This window comes from Schizosaccharomyces osmophilus, chromosome 3 (genome assembly GCF_027921745.1).
Source record: "Schizosaccharomyces osmophilus chromosome 3, complete sequence".
NCBI lineage: Eukaryota > Fungi > Ascomycota > Schizosaccharomycetes > Schizosaccharomycetales > Schizosaccharomycetaceae > Schizosaccharomyces > Schizosaccharomyces osmophilus.
In genome coordinates this window covers 1,236,514-1,260,287 of record NC_079240.1, presented here as the reverse complement: position 1 = coordinate 1,260,287, position 23,774 = coordinate 1,236,514, and the positions used below count along the sequence as shown (strand labels likewise).

The following is a 23,774-nucleotide window of genomic DNA, read 5'->3' as shown; positions in this document are numbered from 1 at the left end:
TTCGCTTGCAACAAGGTTATAGTGAATCACCCTGAAAGAGGGAGAGCCAAGACAAAATCGAGGGAAGGGAAGCGTCGCCAAAAACAAGGGGTCATCCCCAATCGAGAGCAACGAGGGAAAACGGTTCGCACAAAAAGCAAACACAGCAACACAACGAGAGAGAACGAGAGAGAACGAAAGAGAACTGAGAAGAACTAGAGAGAGAAACCGAACGGATCCAATGGACGAATGAAAAAAAAAAAAAAAAAAAAGAAGGAAACACAATCACTACGACATGTTTGTTGTCTGTGATTAGCCGAAAGACAGTCGAACGTAGGGAAAACAAAAAAAAAAAAATATAGAAAAACAAAACACAAGAAAGACAAAAATACTTTTCTTTTCTTTTGTAATCCCGTACCTTTTAATATAGAAAAGGAAAACAAAAAAACCACCAACAAGAAGTATTAAAAGAAAAAGAAAAATAGGGAATTGCTACTATTTACCGTATATGTATTCCCAGCCATTTGAAAATTAAAGTTTAGCCTGGCTTAGAATGCTCGATCTACTCGATCTGGATGAACGTTGCTCAAACGATTTCTCCTCTTTTACCCCTCATCATTCCTTTCCTTTCCGCCTTCTCCTCCTCCTCAGTCGCACACTGTCTCTCATCTTCCAACCATTTTTGAATTATAGTAATAGTAATAAAAATAACAATAACAATTACAATAATAATAAAATCTACAGTGCGGCCCGTTACCCCTCTTTCTGCCATATTTCAGTAGATGGCCGTTGCGCGTTAACCAATCCAATACCGATTCTACCAAAAGGCGTCATCATGTCCGGAAGGCTAGTAGAGTCGCGGATAAGCAAATCGAGTCGGACGAGAGTGGCGGGAGAGACACGAGAGACCACAGACCACAGACGACAGATTAGAAGAAAAAAAAAAAAAAAAAAACAACCAACTCTTAAAACAATCGGTATACAATGAATACGACCTTGTAACAACTAGAGACAACTAAAACATAAAACAGAATTCAATCGCCACGAACAGATTCCTTTCCAGTAACAAAGGTTCGGGTCACATGATGGATGTTGAGGTTGATATCAAATAACGTAATCTAGTCCAGTCTACTGTACGAATGCATAGAACCAGAGCGGACGATTCAATATTCAGGCATGGCAGGTCTTCCAAGATGTTTACCGAGAGGTTTTACACTACGCGTCTCGAATGGATAAATGGATAACAGTGAATTTGATTCATTGTTATGAAATAGAAATTTGTATTTTTATTGATACTTTCATTCGTATTTGAATTGGTAATTCTTTTTTCTTTTCTAGCAACCATCAATTGTTGTTTGTTTATTTACCTTTTCGTACAACTCTTCCCATCTGGCCTGAGGCCTCCTGTCATCTGTCATCTGTCATCTGCCACCCCTCTTTCCCTGTTTTTCTCCCCCTCCCAATCTCTGCCATCCATTAAAGGCCAAACCCAACCCATTTGCGAACCTTCTTTGCGTTCCCTTCCCCCTCCTTCCACCACGAACCTTTTTCCGCTCCTAAAGTTCGTACGACCCATCCCTACCCTTATCTACCGGTAACATGACATCATTGCGTCGGCTTGATTTGCTAGCGGCTCGAAACCAGCACATTTTTATCCAATGATGAAACCCTCCCACCTATCTACCTTGTCTAGATGTTTCTTAGCGACGAAATCATCCTATTGCCGACCTCCGTTCCTTCTCGTTACACGTGACCACTTTTGCACCGTTCCTGCTTTTTCGTCCTGCCAATTTTTGGTATAAGTAGGCTCCACCTCCCCTACGCTCCAAAGTTCCTCTCAAGCCCGAAAGTTTTGGAACACTATACTCTTAACATTAGCTTAGTGTCTTTCGCTAACTACTGTTAGAAGAAAAAAAAAAAAGACATACACAAAACTATCCTTTGTGCTTGAAAACTTTTGTGTTTCAACTTTTTAGAAAAAGAACTTTTTCTTTCTCTTTGAGTTGTTGACATTGACGTTTTCTTTCCTTTTTTTCTTGTATATCCAACTACTTGATCGTTTTGATTTCTTTTTAGATTCCAAAACTTTACCTCTTTCTCTGTCGTTTTTCACAGACGCGACCATTTGAAAAAGGTTTTCCAAGGCTAAGAAACATTCATTCATTTTCTTACCGCTTTCAGAATTTTTCTCACAAACTTGCTTCTTTTTGCAATTTTTGTGTGAAACTTTCTTTTCTTTAGGGCTTCTTTTGAGTTTTGCTATTGTCGTTTTCGCAACAGCAAACTTCAATCCTAAACCATTCATTTAGGATTTCCGGATTCCCATTATACCCGTTCGTTCGTTTTTCGATATAATTTTAGAGCCCTTTTTTCGCTCTTATCCTAATTCGAAAACGATCGTCTTTTTCTGTTTTTCGTTTTTCGTTTGCTTGAATTTCCTAAGTATATCCTTTGTTTCAATTTCTAATTTCTTGGAACTTTTCTCATAAAAGTTTCTAAATTTGGATTTTTTATTAATCACTTTCTTTTTGGATTTTTGTATTGCAAAAATTCTTCGCACTTAAGTCCTACATAGTTTGTTCAAAATGTCTGACAAAGTTGATCATTTCCCTAATCACACTGGTGAATACCAGGACGCTGAAAAGCAGGTGCCCCACCAACAAGAGCAAGAGCAAGAAGTGGAAGAGTCCTCATATCAACAAGAGGAACATGCTCCTCCTGCCTCTGCTCCCCAAGAAGACTCAGAAGAGAATGACGAACCCGATGAGAACATTGACGAACTCATCGAGGAACTCTTCTCCGAAGATGTTCACGATGAAGAAGAGGAGACTGAGGAAACTGCTGCCGGTGAAGCCAAGCCTGTTCCCGAAGAACTTCTTCAAACCTCCATTCAAACCGGTTTGTCCTCTTCTGAAGTTGACGAACGTCGTAAGAAGTACGGTTTGAACCAAATGAAGGAAGAGTCCGAGAACGGCTTTCTCAAGTTCCTCATGTTTTTCGTCGGTCCCATTCAATTCGTTATGGAAGCCGCTGCCGCTCTTGCCGCTGGTCTTCGTGACTGGGTCGATTTTGGTGTCATTTGCGCTCTTCTCTTGCTTAACGCCGTTGTCGGTTTCGTTCAAGAATTCCAAGCTGGTTCCATTGTCGATGAATTGAAGAAGTCTCTTGCCTTGAAGGCCGTTGTCATGCGTGATGGTCACATCCAAGAAGTTGAGGCTAACGAAGTCGTCCCTGGTGATATCCTCCACATGGACGAAGGTACTATTATCTGTGCTGATGGCCGTATCGTCTCCGAAAACGTTAACTTGCAAGTTGACCAATCTGCTATTACTGGTGAATCTCTTGCCGTCGAAAAGAGCCACAACGACCCCACCTACGCTTCCTCTGGTGTCAAGCGTGGTGAAGGTTTCATGGTTGTTACCCACACTGGTGACTCTACTTTCGTCGGTCGTGCTGCTGCTTTGGTCAACGCCGCTTCTGGTGGTACTGGTCACTTTACCGAAGTCCTTAACGGTATCGGTACTGTTCTTTTGGTCCTTGTCTTGTTTACTCTCTTCTGTATCTACACTGCTGCTTTCTACCGTTCCGTTCGTATTGCCCGTCTTTTGGAATACACTCTTGCCATCACCATTATTGGTGTCCCCGTCGGTCTTCCCGCCGTCGTTACCACCACTATGGCTGTCGGTGCCGCTTACTTGGCTCAAAAGAGAGCTATTGTTCAAAAGCTTTCTGCTATCGAATCTCTCGCTGGTGTCGAAGTTCTTTGCTCCGACAAGACTGGTACTTTGACCAAGAACAAACTCTCTTTGGGTGAACCCTTCACTGTCTCTGGTGTCTCTGGTGACGACTTGGTCTTGACTGCCTGTTTGGCTGCCTCCCGTAAGCGTAAGGGTTTGGATCCCATCGACAAGTCTTTCTTGAAGGCTTTGAAGAACTACCCTGGCCCCAAGAACACTCTCTCCAAGTACAAGGTTATCCACTTCCAACCTTTCGATCCCGTATCCAAGAAGGTTACTGCCTACGTCGAATCTCCCGAAGGCAAGCGAATCACTTGCGCCAAGGGTGCTCCTCTCTGGATTTTGAAGATGGTTGAAGAATCTCATGCTATTGATGAAGAAGTCTTGAAGGCCTACAAGGAGAAGGTTGGTGACTTGGCCTCTCGTGGTTACCGTTCTTTGGGTGTCGCTCGTAAGTTCGATGGTGAAAACTGGCAAATCATGGGTATCATGCCCTGCTCTGATCCTCCTCGTGATGACACTGGCCGTACTATCTCTGAAGCTAAGCGTTTGGGTCTCCGTGTTAAGATGCTTACCGGTGATGCCGTCGATATTGCTAAGGAAACTGCTCGCCAATTGGGTATGGGCACTAACATCTTCAACGCTGAACAACTCGGTATTACTGGTGGTGGTAACATGCCTGGTAATGAAGTTTACGACTTCGTTGAGGCTGCTGATGGTTTCGGTGAAGTTTTCCCTCAACACAAGTTCGCTTGCGTCGATATTCTCCAACAACGTGGTTACTTGGTTGCTATGACTGGTGATGGTGTTAACGATGCTCCCTCTTTGAAGAAGGCTGATACTGGTATCGCCGTCGAAGGTGCTACTGATGCTGCCCGTTCTGCTGCTGATATTGTCTTTTTGGCTCCCGGTCTTTCTGCTATCATTGATGCTCTTAAGACTTCTCGTCAAATTTTCCACCGTATGTACTCATACGTTGTCTACCGTATTGCCTTGTCTCTTCACTTGGAAATCTTCTTGGGTCTCTGGATTATCATTCAAAACCGTTTGCTCAACTTGGAATTGATCGTCTTCATTGCTATTTTCGCTGATGTTGCTACTTTGGCTATTGCTTATGACAATGCTCCTTACTCTGCGAGACCCGTCAAGTGGAACTTGCCTCGTCTGTGGGGTCTCTCCACCGTTGTCGGTATTGTTTTGGCCGTCGGTACCTGGATTACCAACACCACTATGATTGCTCAAGGTCAAAACCGTGGTATTGTTCAAAACTTTGGTGTTCAAGACGAAGTTTTGTTCCTTGAAATCTCTCTTACTGAGAACTGGTTGATTTTCGTTACTCGTTGCAATGGTCCTTTCTGGTCCTCTATCCCTTCTTGGCAATTGTCTGGTGCTGTCTTGGTTGTCGATATTCTCGCTACCATCTTCTGTATCTTCGGTTGGTTCAAGGGTGGTCATCAAACCTCTATTGTTGCCGTTCTTCGTATCTGGATCTACTCTTTCGGTGTGTTCTGTATCATGGCCGGTTTCTACTACATCTTGTCTGAATCTACCGCTTTCGACCGCTTTATGAACGGTAAGCCCCGTGAGAGCAGAGACAAACGCTCTGTTGAAGACCTTGTTGTTGCCTTGCAACGCACTTCTACTCACCATGAGAAGGGCGATGCTTAAGCCAACGTTGTAACATAATTAATGTTTATATTGAACGTTCTGTTCTTTCATCCCCTAATATATATATATAGAAAGTGTTTATTAATTTCAATATGCCTTGATTTTGTTAACGGAACTTGAATTGTCCGTTTGATTAGTGAAAATACGTCTGATCTAATTCAATATTTGATATCTAAATAGATATACGAAGAATAATTGTTTATAAGCTAGTGAATAAAAAAAGCAATTTAATTCTAATTCAATCTTGTATATATGAAGCTGTTCTCTGTGGTCGGTAGTCTTGTAACATTGTGGGAAGTCGTGAGGTGTGGTATTTACGCAGATTCGACTTTAATAAAAGGAATCTTCCTTAGTTGAATGTCGTATTGGACCAAAATTTTGAATTGAGTCTGCTTCAGAGATCGTGACTACAAGAGATTTTGGCGATGTTTCAGGAAGAGGACTATGAACGTTTCCAATTGTAGAACTTTGCAAAGACATTTGCTTTTCTTTTTGATTGACTTTACACTTGCTTCATTACTTTAAGAAAGAAATTGAATGAATGTGAAAAATTTATTGATTCGCATGTGGTCAAGGACTATTCTTTATTGTGTGAACCATAAGAGTATTTTACCATAGATGAATTTGTTAAAAGGACATCATTGACTTTAAGATAATGTCGTAGTTTCGTGGTTTGTTAAATAAATTCTATTGTACTAGCAACGTCGACTTCTTTACTTGTTTAAAGTGTAAGAAATTTAAAAATTGATTTTGGGTCGAGCATGCTTATTTTGTAAAATACAATCTCAGAGAGCAATTGCCTGTCGAATTATCTGGGAAACGTACGGTGAGAAATCTAACTAGAACCATCTTATTTTCTTGACCATGGAACTTAACCCCTACGAGGTATTGAGCATTCAAAAAGATGCAAAGAGTGAAGAGATTCGACGAGCATATCGTAAAAAGGCACTACAATTCCACCCGGACAAAATCCAGGATGATGAGAAAAAGGAATCAGCGAGAACAGAATTTGATAAAATAGCATTAGCATATGGCATTTTAAGTGATGAAAAGAAACGAAAACACTTTGATACTACAGGATCTACAAATTTGAGCGAGGACGGTTTGGAATTTGATTGGAAAGAATGGCTTGATGAAATGTACAGCGGAGTTGTCTCCGGAGACACTGTGACCGAGTTTAAAGCTTCCTATCAGAACTCAGAGGAAGAAAAGAAGGATGTTTTTGAAGCTTACGAGCGCCGGAAAGGATCGATGGATGGTATTTTGGAAGAAGTCATGTGTAGCGAAATCAGCGATGAGGAACGCTTTCGAAACATGATCGATGAAGCAATCTCCCAAGGAGTCATACCCAAATACAAACTTTACAAACCAAATGAAAAGTCCCGTAAAAAGCGTGTTCGTGCAGCTGAAAAGGAGGCCCAAGAAGCTGAAGAATTGGCGAAAGAACTTGGGCTTGATGAGAAGCTCAACAAACGAAAAAAAACCGACGAAAGCGGTGAAGAGGCTTTAGGAGCAATCATTCGATCTCGACAGAAGAATCGGATAGACGATATGATCACTGCATTGGAGAACAGATATGCCAAACCAAAATCGCAACCCAAGTCCAAATCGAAATCCAAAAAGGTCCCAAAAAAGGAAAAGTAATTATCAATAAGCAAAGGAAGAGCGTGTCTCAAAGATAAATTTGATAGAAAAAAGATAACAACTCATATCAGTCTCTTCTGTCACATACCCACATTTAATCTTTTTGCTTTGAAACAACTTGGACAAGTACCTTTTCCTTTGAAGTTTATTATTTCCAGAAACTCTCCCTTCATGAATTAAAATCTTCTTTTTACGATACTTAGAATCATTATTTAATAATCATAGTTGTTTATCCGTCAGCTGCATACTATTATAGCTGGTACACAGCAAACCGTACCTGCTACAATTTTCTTACAACATATATAATATTGTTTTACTTTTACGCTCAGGAAATTCATTTTATCAACAATACAAAGATAGATTTTATTGACATTCTTAGTCGAACAAGCCAAAGCCCATCTAAACATAGTTAGCGTCTGTAATTTTTGTTTAAAATCAAAGCACTTTGTAAGCATTATTCCGTAAGCGAATAACTTAACGAATGAACACATAAAAGTACTATAATCGTAACTTACGTCTTCATCAGATTCTTCCTCTTGCTTGGCCTCTTCCTTCTTAGATTCTTCAGCAGCAGGAGCATCACCACCAGCAGCAGGGGCAGCAGCAGCAGCAGCACCACCGGAAGGAACGGTAGCGAGCTTTTCGTTACCGGTAGCAATCAACTCTTCCACGTTCTTGCCTTCAAGTTCCTTGAGCAAAGATTCAACACGCTGAGATTCAACTTCAACACCAACGGTGGAGAGGACATTCTCGATGTCAGGGACAGAGGGAGCGTTCTTTCCGCCAACGGTCAAGAGGAGGTAAGCAGCAAGATACTTCATTTTCCTTTTGTATTTGTATGCGGTTGACGGCGTGTTGTTGTAGCGAGTTTCACAACTAACTACTTTTCCAGTTTCGATTTTCGTGACTGTTTTTTGTTTACGAAAAAAGCAGTCACACACGTCTTGGTTGTGAGGAAACTAAGCAGTATTGTTTCCCTTCACCTGGATCAAACACCATGGCAGAGGAAAACTACGAGGAAGCCGTCCGTGCTGCTGAATTAAGGAAGAGAAGAACCTTCCGCACCTTTACATACCGTGGCGTTGAGCTGGAAAAGCTCTTGGACCTTTCCGCTGAGGAATTGATTGAGTTATTCCCTGCTCGTCTTCGCCGCCGTATGCTCCGTGGTCTTGGAGCTGGTGCTTCTCGCTTCATAAAGAAGCTTCGTCAAGCCAAGGCTGAGGCTCCTGTGAACGAAAAGCCCGCTGTTGTCAAGACTCACTTGCGTGGCATGATCATCCTCCCCGAGATGGTTGGCTCCCTCGTTGGTGTCTACAACGGTAAGCTTTTCAACCAAGTTGAAATTCGCCCCGAAATGATTGGTCATTACTTGGGTGAATTCTCCATCTCCTACAAGCCTACCAGACACGGTCGCCCTGGTATTGGTGCCACTAACAGCTCTCGCTTCATCCCCTTGAAGTAGACTTGTTTGAAATATATGTATATATATATATTTTCTCTAATGGAATATTCGATATCATGTTGAGCATTGTAAATTGAGAGCTATGTATATTTAAGTGTTCTGAATGTATTCGTAGTAAGCTTGAACAGTAACTGTTGTGTTAATTTGCTTTGCTATATGTAAAGTCATTAAGCCCAGTATTCTTTAAATCTCTTTATTTTTAATCTATGCACTTATGAATTATTGCTTACTATGTATTTCGGTAGGTCCACTCTGAACATATTCATCAAACGTAACATAATGTGAGGCAACAGACTCATTAAAGGACGTCTTAGCGACAATACTACCTCCCAAAAATGCCAATTCTTCAAACATGGCGTTGGTATTGGCATCTGGTTTCCAGGAAGGAAAGTAATCTGGCAAAGTTTTGCAGGGATTGATGAGCGGCGGATAGGGTGTCGGAGGATTTGTAGTCATACCGATAAGGGAGTCTGTACCTTGTGCAACATAGTATGGCTCCAACTTCCCTGTTAATTGATACTTAAACTGAAGTTGCTGAACGAGCGCTTCCCGGAACCCCCGAACGCGAGATCCGCAACCCATTACAATGATGTTCTCCCATAAGTCATTTCGGCGATTATAATCGACACTGTTGTGTTTAATTGTCAGATAAACAGCTTCTGGCAAACTGACACTGTGGTTTGAAGGGCGGTGGAAAAGTTCCTGGCATGCTTTAAAACGTTCCCTGCCGACAATACAATCCCCAATGGGTGAGAGATTTATGGTTTGAAATTCAACCTCACTATTTTCGGGAATTTTTCTTTGTGAATTATTTCCCTTTCGCTCTTCTTCTTTCCGAGCAAGATACGCTCTTGTTTGGCCAGTAGCTACAATCTTTCCAATATCTTCAACACCTTCGTCATCCTTGTTTGTATTAGATTCGTCTTCTCGCTTTGATTTTTCTTTGGATGCATCTTGCTCCTCCCGCATAATTTGGGTAATCTCGCTGCACTTGACTTGTTCCGCAAGCAGTTCAGTGATATGTTCTGGATCTACATGTTTCCCTGTTGCTTGCAGAGTTGGTAAAGATTCTTGCATCAATTTCTGCATATGTAAAGTCATACTTCGTCCACCCAGTGGAATTTGTTGTGTCGCGGGAAAAAGGATCTGGCCGTCTAAAATTGGAGTAATGTCTGTTTTTTCAAAGCCAACATCAATTACAAGTCCATGTAAAACGCCAATTGCGTATAGCCCCATGAGTGATTCATAACCAATTGTAAAAGCTGGCACACGTAGCTCTTCAAAAAAGAATTGGGTTGCAACCTCTCGATCGTAAGAGGACCAGTATGTTGGTATTAATAGGCATATAGGATACTGCGAAATAGCTTCCGTTGACGTATTGAGAATTATAGAATAAAAGTGCTTCCAGAATGCTCTCAATGCATCCCAATCGACAACACATCCTTTTTGTATGGGCTGAATCTCATTTGGAAGAGGTTTCCAGTCTTCAGCATTACATTCAGATTGAAAAGAGGGACTAAATTCGTCCTTCTGGTTATCTTCCCCAAGCTCATTCTTGTAATTTGACGAGTCTTGATCCTGAGATTCTGGTTTTTCCAAAATTTGTTCGCTTTGCTTTGATCCCTCTTCTTTTGGACTTTCCTCCTGTTTTACGTCTTCCTCTTTCTGATTGCCAAAAATATAATCTCCTTCTTCATTCTTTCCAACTCTGGTACGCACGCGAACCGTGGGTGGTCCTATTGATTCACCAAGCCCAAGGACAGCACGATGATACAAGGATCCTACTTGTATTACAACGATATGATCATCGCGAAATGAAGGCATAACTATTCAAGTTCGGATTCCCCTTTAGTAGTGTTATGACCTACGTCCTAGTTAGTAGTAGTAGTAGTACTAGTACTAGTACAGTGGAATTTGAAACGAGGTTTGAGTAGTTTTAGACAAATATGTGAGACTCTAGTTATATCAAGTTTTCCTATTTAGAGGATAAGATCATTTCAATACATTATAGGAGGCATCCCTTATAAGCATTTTGACGCTGCTTTCATAAATCGCTTTCAATGATTTAGACCATGGCATTTATTAACCAAAAACTTGGGCACTAACTATAAATAAAAAAGAAAAATCATTATTATCTCTCTCCCTGTCTCTCCTTAGTTTATTTTTTTCTATTCACGAAGCCTCGTGATTTCGGTAGGAAAAAGACCAATCTAATTTACAAAGGCAGAGAGCATGTCCAACACAAGAGAATAAAAAAGTCTAAATTAAAAAAAAAAAACATACTAACTCTATAATCACACCCACCAAACGTTCAAGACGAACGGATGGGAGGATTCCGCATATTGACAGAAAAGTAATTTACAAAGCATTGGTTTTTCTATGAGGGATAGGAGAAGGAACTTTAGAAGTCATATCCTCTCTCATCCACTAGAAAACATGAAATCGTCCTTTTTGTATGCGTTGAATTAATATACATAGATAGGAAGAGAGCCGAAAAACACACACAAACATTAACTATAGATCGAAAAACAAATTTTTATAAGGATTGCACGGAATGCTGGTGAATAACAGCTCTAGAAAGACAAAACAGTTGTTCATTTTTTCACTGAAGACGACTCCGTAGAAGATTCAGCTATGAATGAACGCTCCCAATAAACCAAAGATCTTCCAACGTTGCTGAAGGATGATTTTACAGTTCTTAAAGAGTCTTCCGAAGAAACAACTTTTTGTAATCGAAGATAAAACTCCAAAATACTGCCTCCAACGCCAAAATACAAATCTTTGCCTGCGATTAAGGCGATATTCCTAGTGTTTTCCAACAGCATGTATATAAATGGTTCTAAAGAAGGAATTGAGTAAATCGTTTCGGAAGCCAGGATCAGAGAAAAGTAGTGACTACCATACGACTGCTGGATCATATTCTGCATTTCTGAACCCCAAGGTCCTGATAAAAATTCGCAAGTTATACTGTTACGAGCAAAATCATCGCTGAATTCTTGGAGCAAGTTTTCGGTCACGTTTATCGTGCCGTGTTCTTGAGATGAATCATGCTCCTGCGTATTGAAGTACCAATTCAGCAACAAGTTGGGAAGTGTTATATATCGTAAAACGTCGATGTTATAATCTTGGAAAACCAAAGTGCTTGGCTCGCGTCTTTGGTAGAGCTCTTGAAAGCAACTCAAGATGGGCAAGGCGCTTCCACAACCAAGTTCCAAAATCCTACTCAAGTTCCGATCCAAAATATTGATCTTTTTTATTTCGTGGCACAAATCAATACTGCATTCCCATGTTTTGAAGCCTCCTTCATATACCTTGGGCACCAAATCGTTTGCACTATCCAGCAATTTTAATTCCGAAGGTGTGGACTCTAACGAGTCGCTCTCCATCAATTGTATCTTCACGTCCCATAGTTCTCTTTGAACTACCTTATTGGGTAGCCCATGCACACGCGCATAGGATAGCTTCGACGGAATGTATTTTAGTATACGCCCAAGTGAAACAGATTCAATAGGGACAGGTGCAGGATCTTTGTTTTGTGTTTCCTGCTGTTGCTGAGGCTTTGGCTCATCATAAAATCCAAATGTGAACCCTTCTGCCTGCATTCTTACGGATTTTTTTAATATTTCTTGAATACCCCAGTCCTTGGAAAATACCAAGACTTTATTATGAATGACTGCTTCAGCAAATTGTGCAGCGCGTTTCATCTCGGTACAAAACAAAAGTCAAGAAGAGTAAAAGGCAAAGTGATATGAAAAAAGATTTGAAACTATGAATGACCTGTTTCATCGATCTTACGCATTTTAAAATTGGACGAAAACTAGCGGACTATTCATTTTCCCTTGGAAAGGCGCTTTTGGCTTAAAGTAAAATTGGCATTTTGAATGTAAGGAGAACAGATTCGGTGGAATTAAGTAAGATATCATTACCTAAAATTAGTCTCTTTTGAACATCCGGCTTTCTAAAATGTTCTGCTAGGAAGTATGCCATTCTGGCTTTTCAGGCAAAAAAACAAGTAGGCAATACGTCCTTAAAAAGCGAACACTTTCGTTTCATACGACCTTAAAGAAGAGAAGCATGGTGCTTCAGGAAGCACTCTGCGTTTACGCTACTTTTTCTTTTCAGTTTGCAAGGTAAGAATTAAGCCGACAAGGGTAGAAGAGCTTGGTAGTTTTCGCAACCGATCCGTAGTCCATAAATGAGGTCTTGAGTAGTAAGAAAAGCCGAAGTAGATACTGTTAGTGAATACGATTTACCTCAGCTTTTATGGAGTCAACGCTTGTAACTCCTCGCAGGGATTTATGTCCTCGATTTATAAAGTATAAGTTCTTTCTTTTTCTTTTTCTATACAAATTTCAAAATAGATCCAATTGGTGACCATGTCTAGGATTCTGCAGCCTCTTCGCTCCTTTTCCCTGCCTAGTAGCTTTCATAAAAGTTATGTCCAAATACAACATCCAAGAATTTAAATCCAACTTTGATACTGCTTTTATCGAATTTTTTAATAAAAAAGGATACAAGCAGTCTTATTTTGTTGATAATATTCGATTCCTCTTTGGTTTCGGCTGTGTCATTCCTGCTGCGATTGCATTTGGTTTGGAACACTTCCATGATTTCTCCAAGCTAAAGGAGCATCTTTTGTGTCTTTTGCTAGTCTATTTCACCTTTTCCGGGCTTTTAACTTGGTGGATATCATTTGTCAAACGCAACCGAATTTACATGGGTACAAGTCCTGACCAAAAATTATCAATCGACGCAGAGACTACCCTCCCCTTGAAGCATAATCCTCATTTGGATTTAACATTAAGAATAAAAAGAGGGAAACAACCTACTACAATTGCGCATAAGCTTTCTATACCTGTCGCTGACATATTTGACCAAGAAGGACAAATATCCCAGGACGCTTTCTCCAAACATATTTCAAGCTTGTGTAGGTCTTGCATCGATAAAGAGTAGGATATTGACATTGAAGAACTCGATCTACTAAAGGAATTTAAATTGCTATAGCGTGTTTCCCAAGCTTCCTTCCTTTTGCTCAATTTGAATTTTTCGCAGTCCATTTTTATCCACTTACAAGATATCTTTTGCTGCAAATTCAAAAATTGCCTTTTATTAATTACTTTTACTTACCTTTTCACTTTTTTAAAACGACCTTCCATCATGTTCATTTCGACGGCATTCACCCATTTACTTGTTCTCTTGTTTCTTTTCTCTTCGTCGTTCAGATTTTCGGTTTGTTCTGAAACTAAAAATACTATCTCGGATAGTCAACTATTTCAACAGTGTGCTGTCTCCCTTTCTGAGACCGAAAATACTCAAGTCATATATTCATCTCTTGAGACCTTACGAGATCTTTCCCATGATTATTCTTTTGGTCAAGAGGTGTTAAAGCCGGAATTAAAAGATCATCTAGTAAAGTATATGAATAATCTAAGATACCCAGAAGCAACGCGATCTATGGCTTCTAGTGTCTTCGCTTCGGCCTTTGCCAATAACCTTGCTGTCCATGAATCAGCTGCCAAAGTTAATCTCGTGCCTTTGTTTGTACAGTCTTTAAAAGATGAACCATCTTTATCCGTTACATTAAAAAAACTTTTTTTGCTTAGTAAAGCTGTAGCCTCTACATGGTCAGCGCAAGCTTTTGTCCGGTGTTCCGGTATGGATACCGTTTCTGATATATATTCAACATGGATTGAAACACCAAATAGCGGTGTACCGATAAATATGCGCGAGCAACTTCTCGGTAGGATTGCTATTCTCTTGGAATCATTGCATCTCCATCTTTCAAAATACATGAAAGTTACCGATAGTTTAGTTTCAGATTGGTGTTCTTTGTTACAGTCACAAGTTCAATCAAACTGGTCATCCTACTCTCCGTCAACTTTAGAGCTTCTACTACGTACAATCGTGTCTCTGCAAGCCGAATGGGAGGTGTGTCCTAGCACAGTATTTTATGGCTGGCTTAATGATGATCCAATTTCAAAACATCATATATTACGGCAAAATTCTGGCTTTAAAGAAGATTTCTCTGAAATTATTAACGAAGCTTTATCCCTTCCTTGGCCAAAAAAGTATTTTATTTAATGGATATTTTCATATACGTATATAGACATAACTATGTATACCATTTATGTCTAGTTCGGCTGGCTTCCGTTCTTACAACACTAAAATAGTAGTTGGTTAATTAAGTACATTTAGAAATAAGAGAAAACTTACCGTTTAATGTCATCAAGGCATGGTACCATTTCACGAATCACTTTCGCTCTGTAAGGCTGCATATGGATTGGAGAAATAAGTTCTGGTAATAAGCCTAAACATTTCAAGGCTAGTAGTCGAATAGCAGCTGGATTGTTGATGTCCTTGGGGATAGTAAGTAGAGGTAGGATTAATGAGTTCATATAATCAGAAATAAGGGAAGGCATTTCCTTAATGGCAGTCATTATAACATTAAGGGCAGAATATTTCACACCGCTGTCCTCAAGCATTAAACATTGCAGGAGCAAAGGTAATACAGTGGGCATGTCAGGAATCACAACATCTTCAGGAACATTACCTATCACAATCGATAAAACCATCAAGTAGAAGGGCTTTTCCTTGGAGGTAACTTTACGTATGGCTTCTAAAAGCTTAGGCATCACCTCTGCATAAAATTTCTGCTTATAGAGGATTCTTTCAACATAATGATTGGTTTTGTTTAAGGCTGGATCATCCCTAATAATAACAGCAAACCCAGTTACAACTGAAGCAGCATCTTCCAAATGCAAGCAATCAAGTAGGTAATTTACTACACTGTTAGCATATTGATGCTTTCTGGAAACTAAAGCTTTCGCAATCCAAGATAGGATTTGCACTCCTGTCTGGGATTGTCCTTTATCTTTCGATTGTGCTTTTTTGTATAAAGTTGTAACAGCAGGTGATTGAAGATAGCTATTGATATCTTCATCTTTGCTGCATTTGTTCAAAAGTGAAGATAGCAATCGTAAAGCCGACAACATCACGGCTGGACTGGTGGCTTTTTCTACAGTGCCAATGCACGAATTCAATAAAGTCACATGCAAGTCTTTAATGATCGGAACTGATCGTTGAAGGCCATTCATACCTCCTTGTAGAAGCAATACTAATCCAGCATACTTCTGATCAGTCATTGCATCTTCAAGACAGAACTGTGTTGATAACTCTCTTACAGACATATCATCTTGTATGAGATGAGACTCATCATTAGTAAAATAAAGTTTCCATAGGTCATCTGAGAAAGAAATCTGGTTTTTCAAGGGGCAAACTCGGATAATTTCGTTAATGATTTGTGAAATACTAGTAAGATCTTTGACACTCAAAGCGGAAATAGGAGCATACTTGAAGCTAATACTATATAACCAGGATACCAAACTTTCTAAATAAGAAGGTACATCATCCCTGTTTTGAATGTTTCGATTTCGAAAAGCAAGACAAAGATTGTGGAGTATGACGCTTGTAAAATAAGAGTCATGTTTGGCCGCATTTTGCTGGTCTTTTAAGGCTTCAGTCATTCTAATAACTAAAGTTTTGAAAAGGCTTTTTTCTTCAGAGATGGTCATCAAAATATGAAGTGAGTGCTTAAAAGCAGCATCTTCGGCAGAACTATATTTAGATGATGTCTCAGGGAACAAAGAAAAAGCATGAGGAAAGGCCACCAATAATATAATGTCTGGCTTGAATAAACCAATGTCTTTCAATTTGTCAGTAGCGCTTTTTCTCAAGGGGTCATCCAAGTCGAAGGCCAGCTCGACCAAAAATTGAACAATCATCGTGAGTTCATTTACATCCAAATATCCTTTTATGGTAGAAAGAGTAAATAAAACATCGACAGCGGAAACCCGCAAATCCAATTCGTCCTTTGCAACGCCCATTAAAGATCCAGACATGAAACTCAAAAATTTGTTTTTGTGTGGAAGCAAAGGATTAGGAGCGTCTACGACATTTTGACTTCTCCATTTTCCATATAACAAAGCGTTACATTTAAACACATAATTCAAAAAAATTAGCATTCCATGCCTCTTTTCGAGAGTTTCCGACTCCGTTGGCAACTCTATGATGTACCCTAAATGCTTATCACAGCAGTGATTGAAACTCTCCACGGAAACAGAAGCAATTGCTGCAAAAACAGCACCGACTGCAGAAGCGATTTTTACGGTGAAATCTTTTGAGAAATTCTCAAAGGAATGAGTTATAACAATGTCAACAAAGTCTGTGAAGTTTGACGATAAACCGTTTTCCTTATACAAATTCTTTGCCAAAAGATTTAACGCATTGAGCGCAGTATTCTGCAATGTTGTATCAGTAGATTCCAAGATCTCTTGCTTTATGGATTCCCAATACTCAGCACAGCTCCACAAATAAGAATTGGGATGCCAAATTTGGCAGGCTTGAATAAAAATTTTAAGAGCATCAATCTTGACACGAACAGCAGAAGCCTTTAGTTTCTTAAACAATTCGGGAAGAAGTAAGTTCGAAAAGGCATCAGTTGCAATCAAGGTGTTCCTGAAAGGTGTAAGCAAAATAGAAAAAAGGGTAAAAAAAAAAATTACATACTGCAATTGTTCTTTCAGATCGTCTGTCGTGATTGTTAAAGCTTGTGCATCGGGGGGAGCTCGAAATGTAATGGGAAAATAACAGTAAGTTATGTCAAAGAATTGCTAATCTATGTTAGTAACATTATCGAGGTTGTAACAAATAGGCGACTTACCTTCTCAAATCCACCTATGGGGAATCGTTTTAATATTTTTTGCAGCATAGAGAAAACTAAAAACAAATTTCTTGGATCTTTTTCACCTGCAAAAATTGTACATATACCTGCAAAGAACGCATCTTTTGTATTGGGTGATATGTCTAACCAGTTAGAAGATACACATTAGAGAATAACATTTCACATACCAAATAGGTATTCATCGATAATTATATCAAAGATTTTCAAAATACTATATCGCGTTTGCTGCGAGTACTTAGGCATATCAGTGGCATCAAAATAGCTAAGAGAAAAATTAGTTGATTTTTTATTAGCATATATAAACCATACCAGTAGCAAACTTCCACAACTTTAGGGGCTGGAAAATTGTCCATGTGGAGTAAAGCAGCAATTCCCAACGAATTTTCCGTTAAAGTAACTTCATCGTCTAAACGATTAAGATAAAATTGGATCAATACAGACACTAAGAAATTTGAATTAACATGTTTTTCTTTTCAATTGCTGCTTACCATGCTTTACAGGAAGTCGGTCTTTCGGCAATCCCTCCAAAACCTGGGAAAGCAAAAGCAAAGCTAGAAACTGTCAGTAAAAACTGTGGTACGGCTGAAATATTTTGCAGTGCTTACCCTTTGCTCGCATGGAAACATTCGTATTGGTCAAATAATCTCCAATTGAAGTAACCACATCAACGATTCCAATTTTGTCATCGACAAGATCTAGAGAAAGCAGTTAGGAATATGTTTTCATCAGAAACAAGTATCCAATACCTCTTATGATATGGTTTATAATGTCCTTTGCATCATCTTCATTTTTATCCACTGTAAACAGGTAGGAAGCAACCAAACTACTGTTCATTGTAACAAATTAAACGAAGAAAGAGGAAAAACGAGAATCCAAACCCGAATCCCAAATATGCAAGAAAATGCAAAACGTGTAAATGTCCTTCAATTTGTAGTTCCAGAGAGCGCAAGTCCTAATTGTAAGCTTTCCTTTATAAATACTTTTTTTATAAGCTAAAAAACCAGCGAAAAGCTAATTTTTATGAACTGAATCAAAATTGGCCTACAAAGTTGTGGGTAGAAATATATGAGGAATTTGGGATGAATCGTTAGATCAACTTAACGACCTAAGATAACTTTGTTATATCTAAGCGAGAGGTTTGGATCTGTAAAAACGATAGAAAGGTTTGATCTTTAATAATTTGTACTTTTCTTTTCTTTTCCTGCTTTTCTTTTTTTCTGTAATGTAAAGTGATTTGTTTTTTTCTTGGCTTCATAATCCATCCTTGGTTCCCGTTAAACAGGATAAAATTACATAGCGTATCGTTATTCGTGTGCTTGGTGAGTTTGGGCTGAAAGACTTAAACCAGCACAAATAAAGGAGGATGCAAAGCTTGGTAGTATTATTACAACTGTAAAGAAAAAACGCGATAGACTCAATAAAAAACGGATATCAAGGTCTCTCTTAAATTGGTATGGAACAGCCAGAAGCCGATGAGCATATAGCGCGTCTTAATCAAGCTCGCGACATTGTCAAAGAGGATGAAAGCCTTTTCCCCGATATTGTAAAAAACATTCTTTCTGTTGCAAATTATTCGGACTTGAGGTTTAAAAAATGGATGTCGAGTTTTCTATGGTTTGGGTTTTCTAGTAAAAGGGTCGACTTTGATCAAAAGGTTGAATTGGCTGTTGCTTGCTTGGAAACAATAAGTACTCTTCTTTCTTTCGATAATGATGAAGTGAAAAAGGACATAATCTTGTGCTCTTGCACTCTGTACCCACTTGTTTTCTTTCACTGCTGTACATGTCCAGACGATACTCAGTCATGGGAAGCAATTTCAAAAATAAAGCAGGAAATTTTATCTTTGTTCGATTCTTCTACCAATCATCTGAAAATTTCATGCATTAAATTCATCTCTACTGTCATTCTAGCCCAGTCATCCGGTATTAGAGATCCTCGTTTAGTTACAAAGTCGGATGTATCCCTTTCTAAGGTCCCTACAAATCATCCTTTTTTGAACCCTACTACTTTGAAACAAGAATCTTTTGACCTTTTCCAAAAACTGTTTACTGTGTTTTCATCCAAGACCCTAAGCCCTCTTTTTATTACGAGTGTGCTCAATGTGCTTCCAGTAATTGCAAACAGGAGGAAGGAGCTTGGTCCCACTATCATTGAAAATTTGTTGCAGTTTCACTTGCCTAATCCCAAGGAAGCTAGTGACGAGTCCGCTACATTGGACAAGCTTGCTCGTCGTTGTATTGAGAAAAACCTGAAAGTTACGTTGCTTCATTTGACGAAAAATGCTGGAATTTCTTCTTCTCTTATTGAAAAAATACACGCTTATCTTTCAGGGCAAATTTATCAGAACAAAACAGAGGACCATGCAAAGAAGCGACAAGCTTCAGCACCAGACTTCATTTCTTCAAAACGTGCCAAGTCTTCTGCGGTGCAAAGTTTAATGGACAGGATACAGCCTCGTGAGCTTGAAGAAGATAGTGCCGCTTTGAATAATCCTTTAGTCAATATCTTTGCGTCGCAAGCAGCTACCAACCCTTTGGCTAGTTTCGATGTGACAGCAATTCCGGTGGAAGTTGTAACTGAGATTGTGCTGGCTTGTCTTCGTCAGTTAGATAATGATTACTTTCATCAACAAATTAATATGCTTCGTGAACGAGTTCGTTCTTTATCTGAGCCTGAAACACTGGGATTGGATCAAGAAGTTGACGAAGAAGAAGATGATGATTATGAACCTCCTGAAGTTGACGTTCAGACGATTAATGCAAGCGTCGAAAGAGAAGCAGCTAGATTTGAGGGCGTTACTCCTTCGGTTGTCAATACGGATACTTATGAACTACCGACGTCGGAAACTCTTTCACCTATGGCAGTATTGGAATACTTCCACAGTTCCCTGTCACGTCTCTTTGACTATTCATCACAGTTTGAAAGAACTATTGTATCTTCATCAAATCTACAAAATCTCACATTAGAGAATGTTGACAATACTGTTTGGGATAAACATCATTGGTCTATTCTTCTACCAAGATTGTGCACTCGAGGATTGAATAATTATCAACCCGCCAACCCAGATGAACAGCAAGGAGAGAGTTCATTTACTTTGTCGTCCTTCGTACGAGGACAATTATTTACGTACATAGCTTCAAACTGGAGAGCATGTACCAACTTAACGTTGAATTGGCTTTCGGAAGAATGGTATAATGATCGTCTTATGAAGGAGAACGAAAAGAATGAAGAAAGTTCTGTCAAATGGGAAGGGCCGCAATATGAAAGATGGGCTTTGCGCATAATTGACAGCGTACTTCCTTATCTTGAAATGAAAGACAAAGTGTTTATGATTTTCCTGTCAGAATTGCCTGAGCTTACGGACGCGATGATTGAAAAGGTAAAATTTATATGTCTCGACCCTGACAAATCGAAACTGGGATTTATGACTTTACAGTAAGTACTTTCTAACATCTACGTTTTTTTATTATGCTAATATGTAGATATCTAATTAAGTTTCGGTTACCAGCGAGAAACCAATGCTTAGATTTGTTACAAAAAATGTGGTGGGAAAATGGTAAGTAAGCGATTATGTTGGTCTCAACTAACAATAAATAGAGGATGTTCGCAAATCTGCGCAAACATTATTAGAACGATGGCGACCTGGTTTTGTCAAATCAGCATCCGAAGAGTTGTCTCAGTCAAATTCGCAACCTGCAGACGGGGAATCGAAACCCTCTGAGGAAGTTGGTGCTTAATTATTTTTTACAATCGTTTGGATAAAGTGTTGGACGTTAATGCCGTATATATATATATATATATATATATATCATTTTTGTGGATTGATATCCTTTTATGTTTATTTTTTCTTAGTATCAATGCTATTTATGTTATTGTGTACATGAAATTTAAGCTTATTCAACGCACAGCTTTGAACTGGTAATCATTTGGTTTCCTAGATTGTAATTTTCGGTGTTTTGCATATATCTGATACTAATTGCTCTTTTACTTTTATGCCGACAGATAGATAAAATCATGGCTTCGTGCAAGAACACTTCATTCTACCCTTTTTACATGTGTAAAATAGCTAAATAAAAAACAAACAATATTATTTGATTAGTTTTACAATCATACAGCTAAAAACTTCCTATAGCTTAACGCAGTATAAACCTGAGAAATCGTTAAACGTGCTGGTATGTGAGATCTAAGAAAAGTAACTTCAGTGAACCAAGAATTATTAGATCCCTTTAACAGTAAAATCAACCTCTATGAGTCTCCAAAGTGCAGGAAAGGTTGAGATCAAAATACAGGAAACACAAGATGAAATAGGTAAGGAATGGTTTGGCATGAATGGAAAGAAACAAAAGAGTTAATGCGGAAGAAAATGGAAAAGACAATGTCAAAGAGTTGCACGATATGGCAAATACGTTGGACAATCTTTCCAACAGTATTGGAAAAAGACAGATCCCTAGAAATCGATCCACAGATGTGAAGGAAAATACTACGAGAAAAGCATCATCCGGACAGATGATAGCGGCCATGCAAAATGAAATTGATCATTTAAAGGTAGAGACAGAAGAAGTGAAATCACAGTTGAATGTCCAGAAACGAAGGAAGAAGGAGCTTGAGTCCAAAAAGCTGAATTTAATAAACTTGCTAGAATCACTTAAAATGCAAGAAACATCAATCGCTAATATGGTGAATCGAAAGCAGCGTACAATGAAAGAAGATCGAAAAATGCACGAAGGTCTCGAACTTCAGATTTCGAAACTGCAAGAGGAGAAAGAAGCTTTGAAGGAGGAAATTGGAATCGTGGAAAGCGAGATGAAGACAGCTTCAGAGGAAACTGAAACGTATACAGTTTTACAGAAAGATTTAGAAAAGGATTATGATAAAGTTGCTTCAGAGAATTTGAAAAAGGACCCCGAAGTTGACGAAGAGGTACAAGAGCTAAATGATACCTTTCAAGGAGTAGAAGGAACTATTTTAAGGCATTTGGAAGAAACAAAGCAAGTTGAGAAGCCTTTGAGAGACTCGATGACAAACAGCAGCGGTGAAAAAGAAAAGATAGCACATTCATTGGAAAAAGCAAAAAATGACGCTCATATGTATTCAAGCTTTATTGAAAATTATCTCAGTCAACTGTGTTCCAACTTGGATGTTCAGTTGGGTTCTATAGGAAGCACACAAAGCCAATTGAGTGAAATGCAGCAGAGCCTTGAGATGGACGATGAAGAGTTTACAAATTTGAACTCTAGTCTCGTGACTGAAACGACCGGCATGGACTCTAGCTATCAATTAAATGATGACCATCCTTCCTCTAATTTGGATTCATAAAAAAAACTATGCATTTGTATGGCAGAGAATTGTGAAAGGTGTAAGCAAACGATCGTTTTTATGACTTTATACTTTCTTTCTAATTATGTCTCTTCTTTCTTTTTGTATATTAAGTATATTAACTATAATGAATACCCACGAAACACTTTTAATTATACAAGGGTTTTTACCAGAATGTTAAGTATTGTAACTAAAGTAACCAACACCAAAGCCACATTTATGTTTTTAAGATCATTCAACGATTCTGGTAGCTGTTATTTTTTTTTGGCGTTACAAGGAACATAATTCATGCATAGAATCAACAACTAAGTGCAAGTTTTCGAAAAATGAGTTTAGGGTGACTCTGGTCATCCTAGCAGATGAGCAAAAGTACTTGGCAATTAGATAATTTCCGTCCAAAGAAAGTGTCCTAGCGACATGATCTTCTTTGAGCTCCCGATCTGGTGCTAGTACTTGCATACATAGCTTAGCATCTTGCTCTGAGGGAAAGGGCACCCGAATTTCACTAGATAATGTTCCGTTAGATAAAAATCTTTAATTGGAACAGGAAAAAAAAAGGTTTCTTAATTATATAGCCTTACACTTTATGAGGCAAAGGTTCCATTTCAAGGTATTCTCAACAATCTAAGAAATATGAATTTTCAATCGCTTTTTAAAAGAATAGAAAAACAAAAAGAACAATTAGATGATTATCCACGAAAGGAATCCAAAGGATGCTATCCCAATTTTTTGATTTTTTGATCGGTTTTCGTTCAAACGTAGGTCTTGGTATAGTCGACAACGTTTGGCCTTCAGCAGTAAATAGTCCAGGAAAGAGAACAAGATCCAGTAGAATTTACCAGATAAAATAGGATCCTATACAATCAGTCTAAACACAAGAAATCTTTACTACTTGACTTTCCCTTTTTATTTTTCTTCTCTCCTGCTAAAATAATTGAATTTTTTCATTTTGAGAACGAGGTAACATGGTACCTGGAGATATCCTATATATTGACCTCCGCGTCTAGTTATACGTGCTCAAAGCAAGAAATATATATAAAAGCGAACAAAGACATCAGGTCTTTTATGGTAAGTTTTGAAAGTTGATTTTAGTACAAAATGATGTCTGAAAAAATCTTATCTACATTGCCTGAATAAAGTTGCTGAAAATTCTTTTTCCTGATTGTACTAAACTCTCCTAATGCTTAATGCTTTTCGTACAAATGCTAACCTCCTGCAGTTCGTAGGA

The 23,774-nt window shown here is 38.8% G+C and overlaps 12 protein-coding genes and 1 non-coding gene across 13 annotated transcripts; 8 read left to right on the top strand and 5 right to left on the bottom strand.

Annotated features, from left to right (window-relative positions):
* Positions 1–2,564: 2,564 nt before the first annotated feature.
* Positions 2,565–5,384, top strand: pma1 (plasma membrane P-type proton exporting ATPase, P3-type Pma1; the record flags this gene model as incomplete). The annotated part of the gene is made up of 1 exon (XM_056183380.1): positions 2,565–5,384. The coding sequence occupies one exon, from the start codon at positions 2,565–2,567 to the stop codon at positions 5,382–5,384; it is 2,820 nt and encodes a 939-aa protein (XP_056039525.1).
* Positions 5,385–6,248: 864 nt separating this feature from the next.
* SOMG_04597 (nucleolar DNAJ domain protein, DNAJC9 family, implicated in mRNA splicing) lies at positions 6,249–7,028 on the top strand (the record flags this gene model as incomplete). Its single annotated transcript, XM_056183379.1, has 1 exon — positions 6,249–7,028. One exon carries the CDS (start codon positions 6,249–6,251, stop codon positions 7,026–7,028), a length of 780 nt encoding a protein of 259 aa, XP_056039467.1.
* Positions 7,029–7,403: 375 nt separating this feature from the next.
* On the bottom strand, positions 7,404–7,849 carry rpp203 (60S acidic ribosomal protein A2; the record flags this gene model as incomplete). Its single annotated transcript, XM_056183378.1, has 2 exons — positions 7,404–7,427; positions 7,544–7,849. The coding sequence occupies 2 exons, from the start codon at positions 7,847–7,849 to the stop codon at positions 7,404–7,406; spliced, it is 330 nt and encodes a 109-aa protein (XP_056039468.1).
* A 176-nt stretch (positions 7,850–8,025) lies between these two features.
* rps1502 (40S ribosomal protein S15) lies at positions 8,026–8,490 on the top strand (the record flags this gene model as incomplete). The annotated part of the gene is made up of 1 exon (XM_056183377.1): positions 8,026–8,490. The coding sequence occupies one exon, from the start codon at positions 8,026–8,028 to the stop codon at positions 8,488–8,490; it is 465 nt and encodes a 154-aa protein (XP_056039417.1).
* Positions 8,491–8,709: 219 nt separating this feature from the next.
* Positions 8,710–10,314, bottom strand: arp9 (SWI/SNF and RSC complex subunit Arp9; the record flags this gene model as incomplete). Its single annotated transcript, XM_056183376.1, has 1 exon — positions 8,710–10,314. The coding sequence occupies one exon, from the start codon at positions 10,312–10,314 to the stop codon at positions 8,710–8,712; it is 1,605 nt and encodes a 534-aa protein (XP_056039475.1).
* Positions 10,315–11,084: 770 nt separating this feature from the next.
* Positions 11,085–12,194, bottom strand: hpm1 (ribosome methytransferase involved in ribosome assembly Hpm1; the record flags this gene model as incomplete). Its single annotated transcript, XM_056183375.1, has 1 exon — positions 11,085–12,194. The coding sequence occupies one exon, from the start codon at positions 12,192–12,194 to the stop codon at positions 11,085–11,087; it is 1,110 nt and encodes a 369-aa protein (XP_056039480.1).
* Positions 12,195–12,927: 733 nt separating this feature from the next.
* On the top strand, positions 12,928–13,443 carry spc2 (signal peptidase subunit Spc2; the record flags this gene model as incomplete). Its single annotated transcript, XM_056183889.1, has 1 exon — positions 12,928–13,443. One exon carries the CDS (start codon positions 12,928–12,930, stop codon positions 13,441–13,443), a length of 516 nt encoding a protein of 171 aa, XP_056039786.1.
* Positions 13,444–13,647: 204 nt separating this feature from the next.
* sil1 (nucleotide exchange factor for the ER lumenal Hsp70 chaperone, Sil1) lies at positions 13,648–14,571 on the top strand (the record flags this gene model as incomplete). Its single annotated transcript, XM_056183374.1, has 1 exon — positions 13,648–14,571. The coding sequence occupies one exon, from the start codon at positions 13,648–13,650 to the stop codon at positions 14,569–14,571; it is 924 nt and encodes a 307-aa protein (XP_056039484.1).
* Positions 14,572–14,602: 31 nt separating this feature from the next.
* On the bottom strand, positions 14,603–18,064 carry mms19 (CIA machinery protein Mms19; the record flags this gene model as incomplete). The annotated part of the gene is made up of 9 exons (XM_056183373.1): positions 14,603–14,651; positions 14,704–17,004; positions 17,056–17,159; positions 17,210–17,352; positions 17,398–17,492; positions 17,540–17,672; positions 17,719–17,781; positions 17,836–17,925; positions 17,977–18,064. 9 exons carry the CDS (start codon positions 18,062–18,064, stop codon positions 14,603–14,605), a joined length of 3,066 nt encoding a protein of 1,021 aa, XP_056039490.1.
* Positions 18,065–18,683: 619 nt separating this feature from the next.
* Positions 18,684–20,967, top strand: pta1 (mRNA cleavage and polyadenylation specificity factor complex subunit Pta1; the record flags this gene model as incomplete). Its single annotated transcript, XM_056183372.1, has 3 exons — positions 18,684–20,665; positions 20,713–20,786; positions 20,828–20,967. The coding sequence occupies 3 exons, from the start codon at positions 18,684–18,686 to the stop codon at positions 20,965–20,967; spliced, it is 2,196 nt and encodes a 731-aa protein (XP_056039661.1).
* A 510-nt stretch (positions 20,968–21,477) lies between these two features.
* Positions 21,478–22,546, top strand: rng8 (contractile ring myosin V regulator Rng8; the record flags this gene model as incomplete). Its single annotated transcript, XM_056183371.1, has 2 exons — positions 21,478–21,538; positions 21,591–22,546. 2 exons carry the CDS (start codon positions 21,478–21,480, stop codon positions 22,544–22,546), a joined length of 1,017 nt encoding a protein of 338 aa, XP_056039803.1.
* Positions 22,547–22,816: 270 nt separating this feature from the next.
* Positions 22,817–23,150, bottom strand: pcc1 (EKC/KEOPS complex subunit Pcc1; the record flags this gene model as incomplete). Its single annotated transcript, XM_056183370.1, has 2 exons — positions 22,817–23,051; positions 23,128–23,150. The coding sequence occupies 2 exons, from the start codon at positions 23,148–23,150 to the stop codon at positions 22,817–22,819; spliced, it is 258 nt and encodes an 85-aa protein (XP_056038991.1).
* A 490-nt stretch (positions 23,151–23,640) lies between these two features.
* Positions 23,641–23,710, top strand: snr62. The gene has a single exon (XR_008803710.1). It is a non-coding gene; the product is annotated as a small nucleolar RNA R62 (predicted) (small nucleolar RNA).
* The last annotated feature ends 64 nt before the right edge of the window (positions 23,711–23,774 follow it).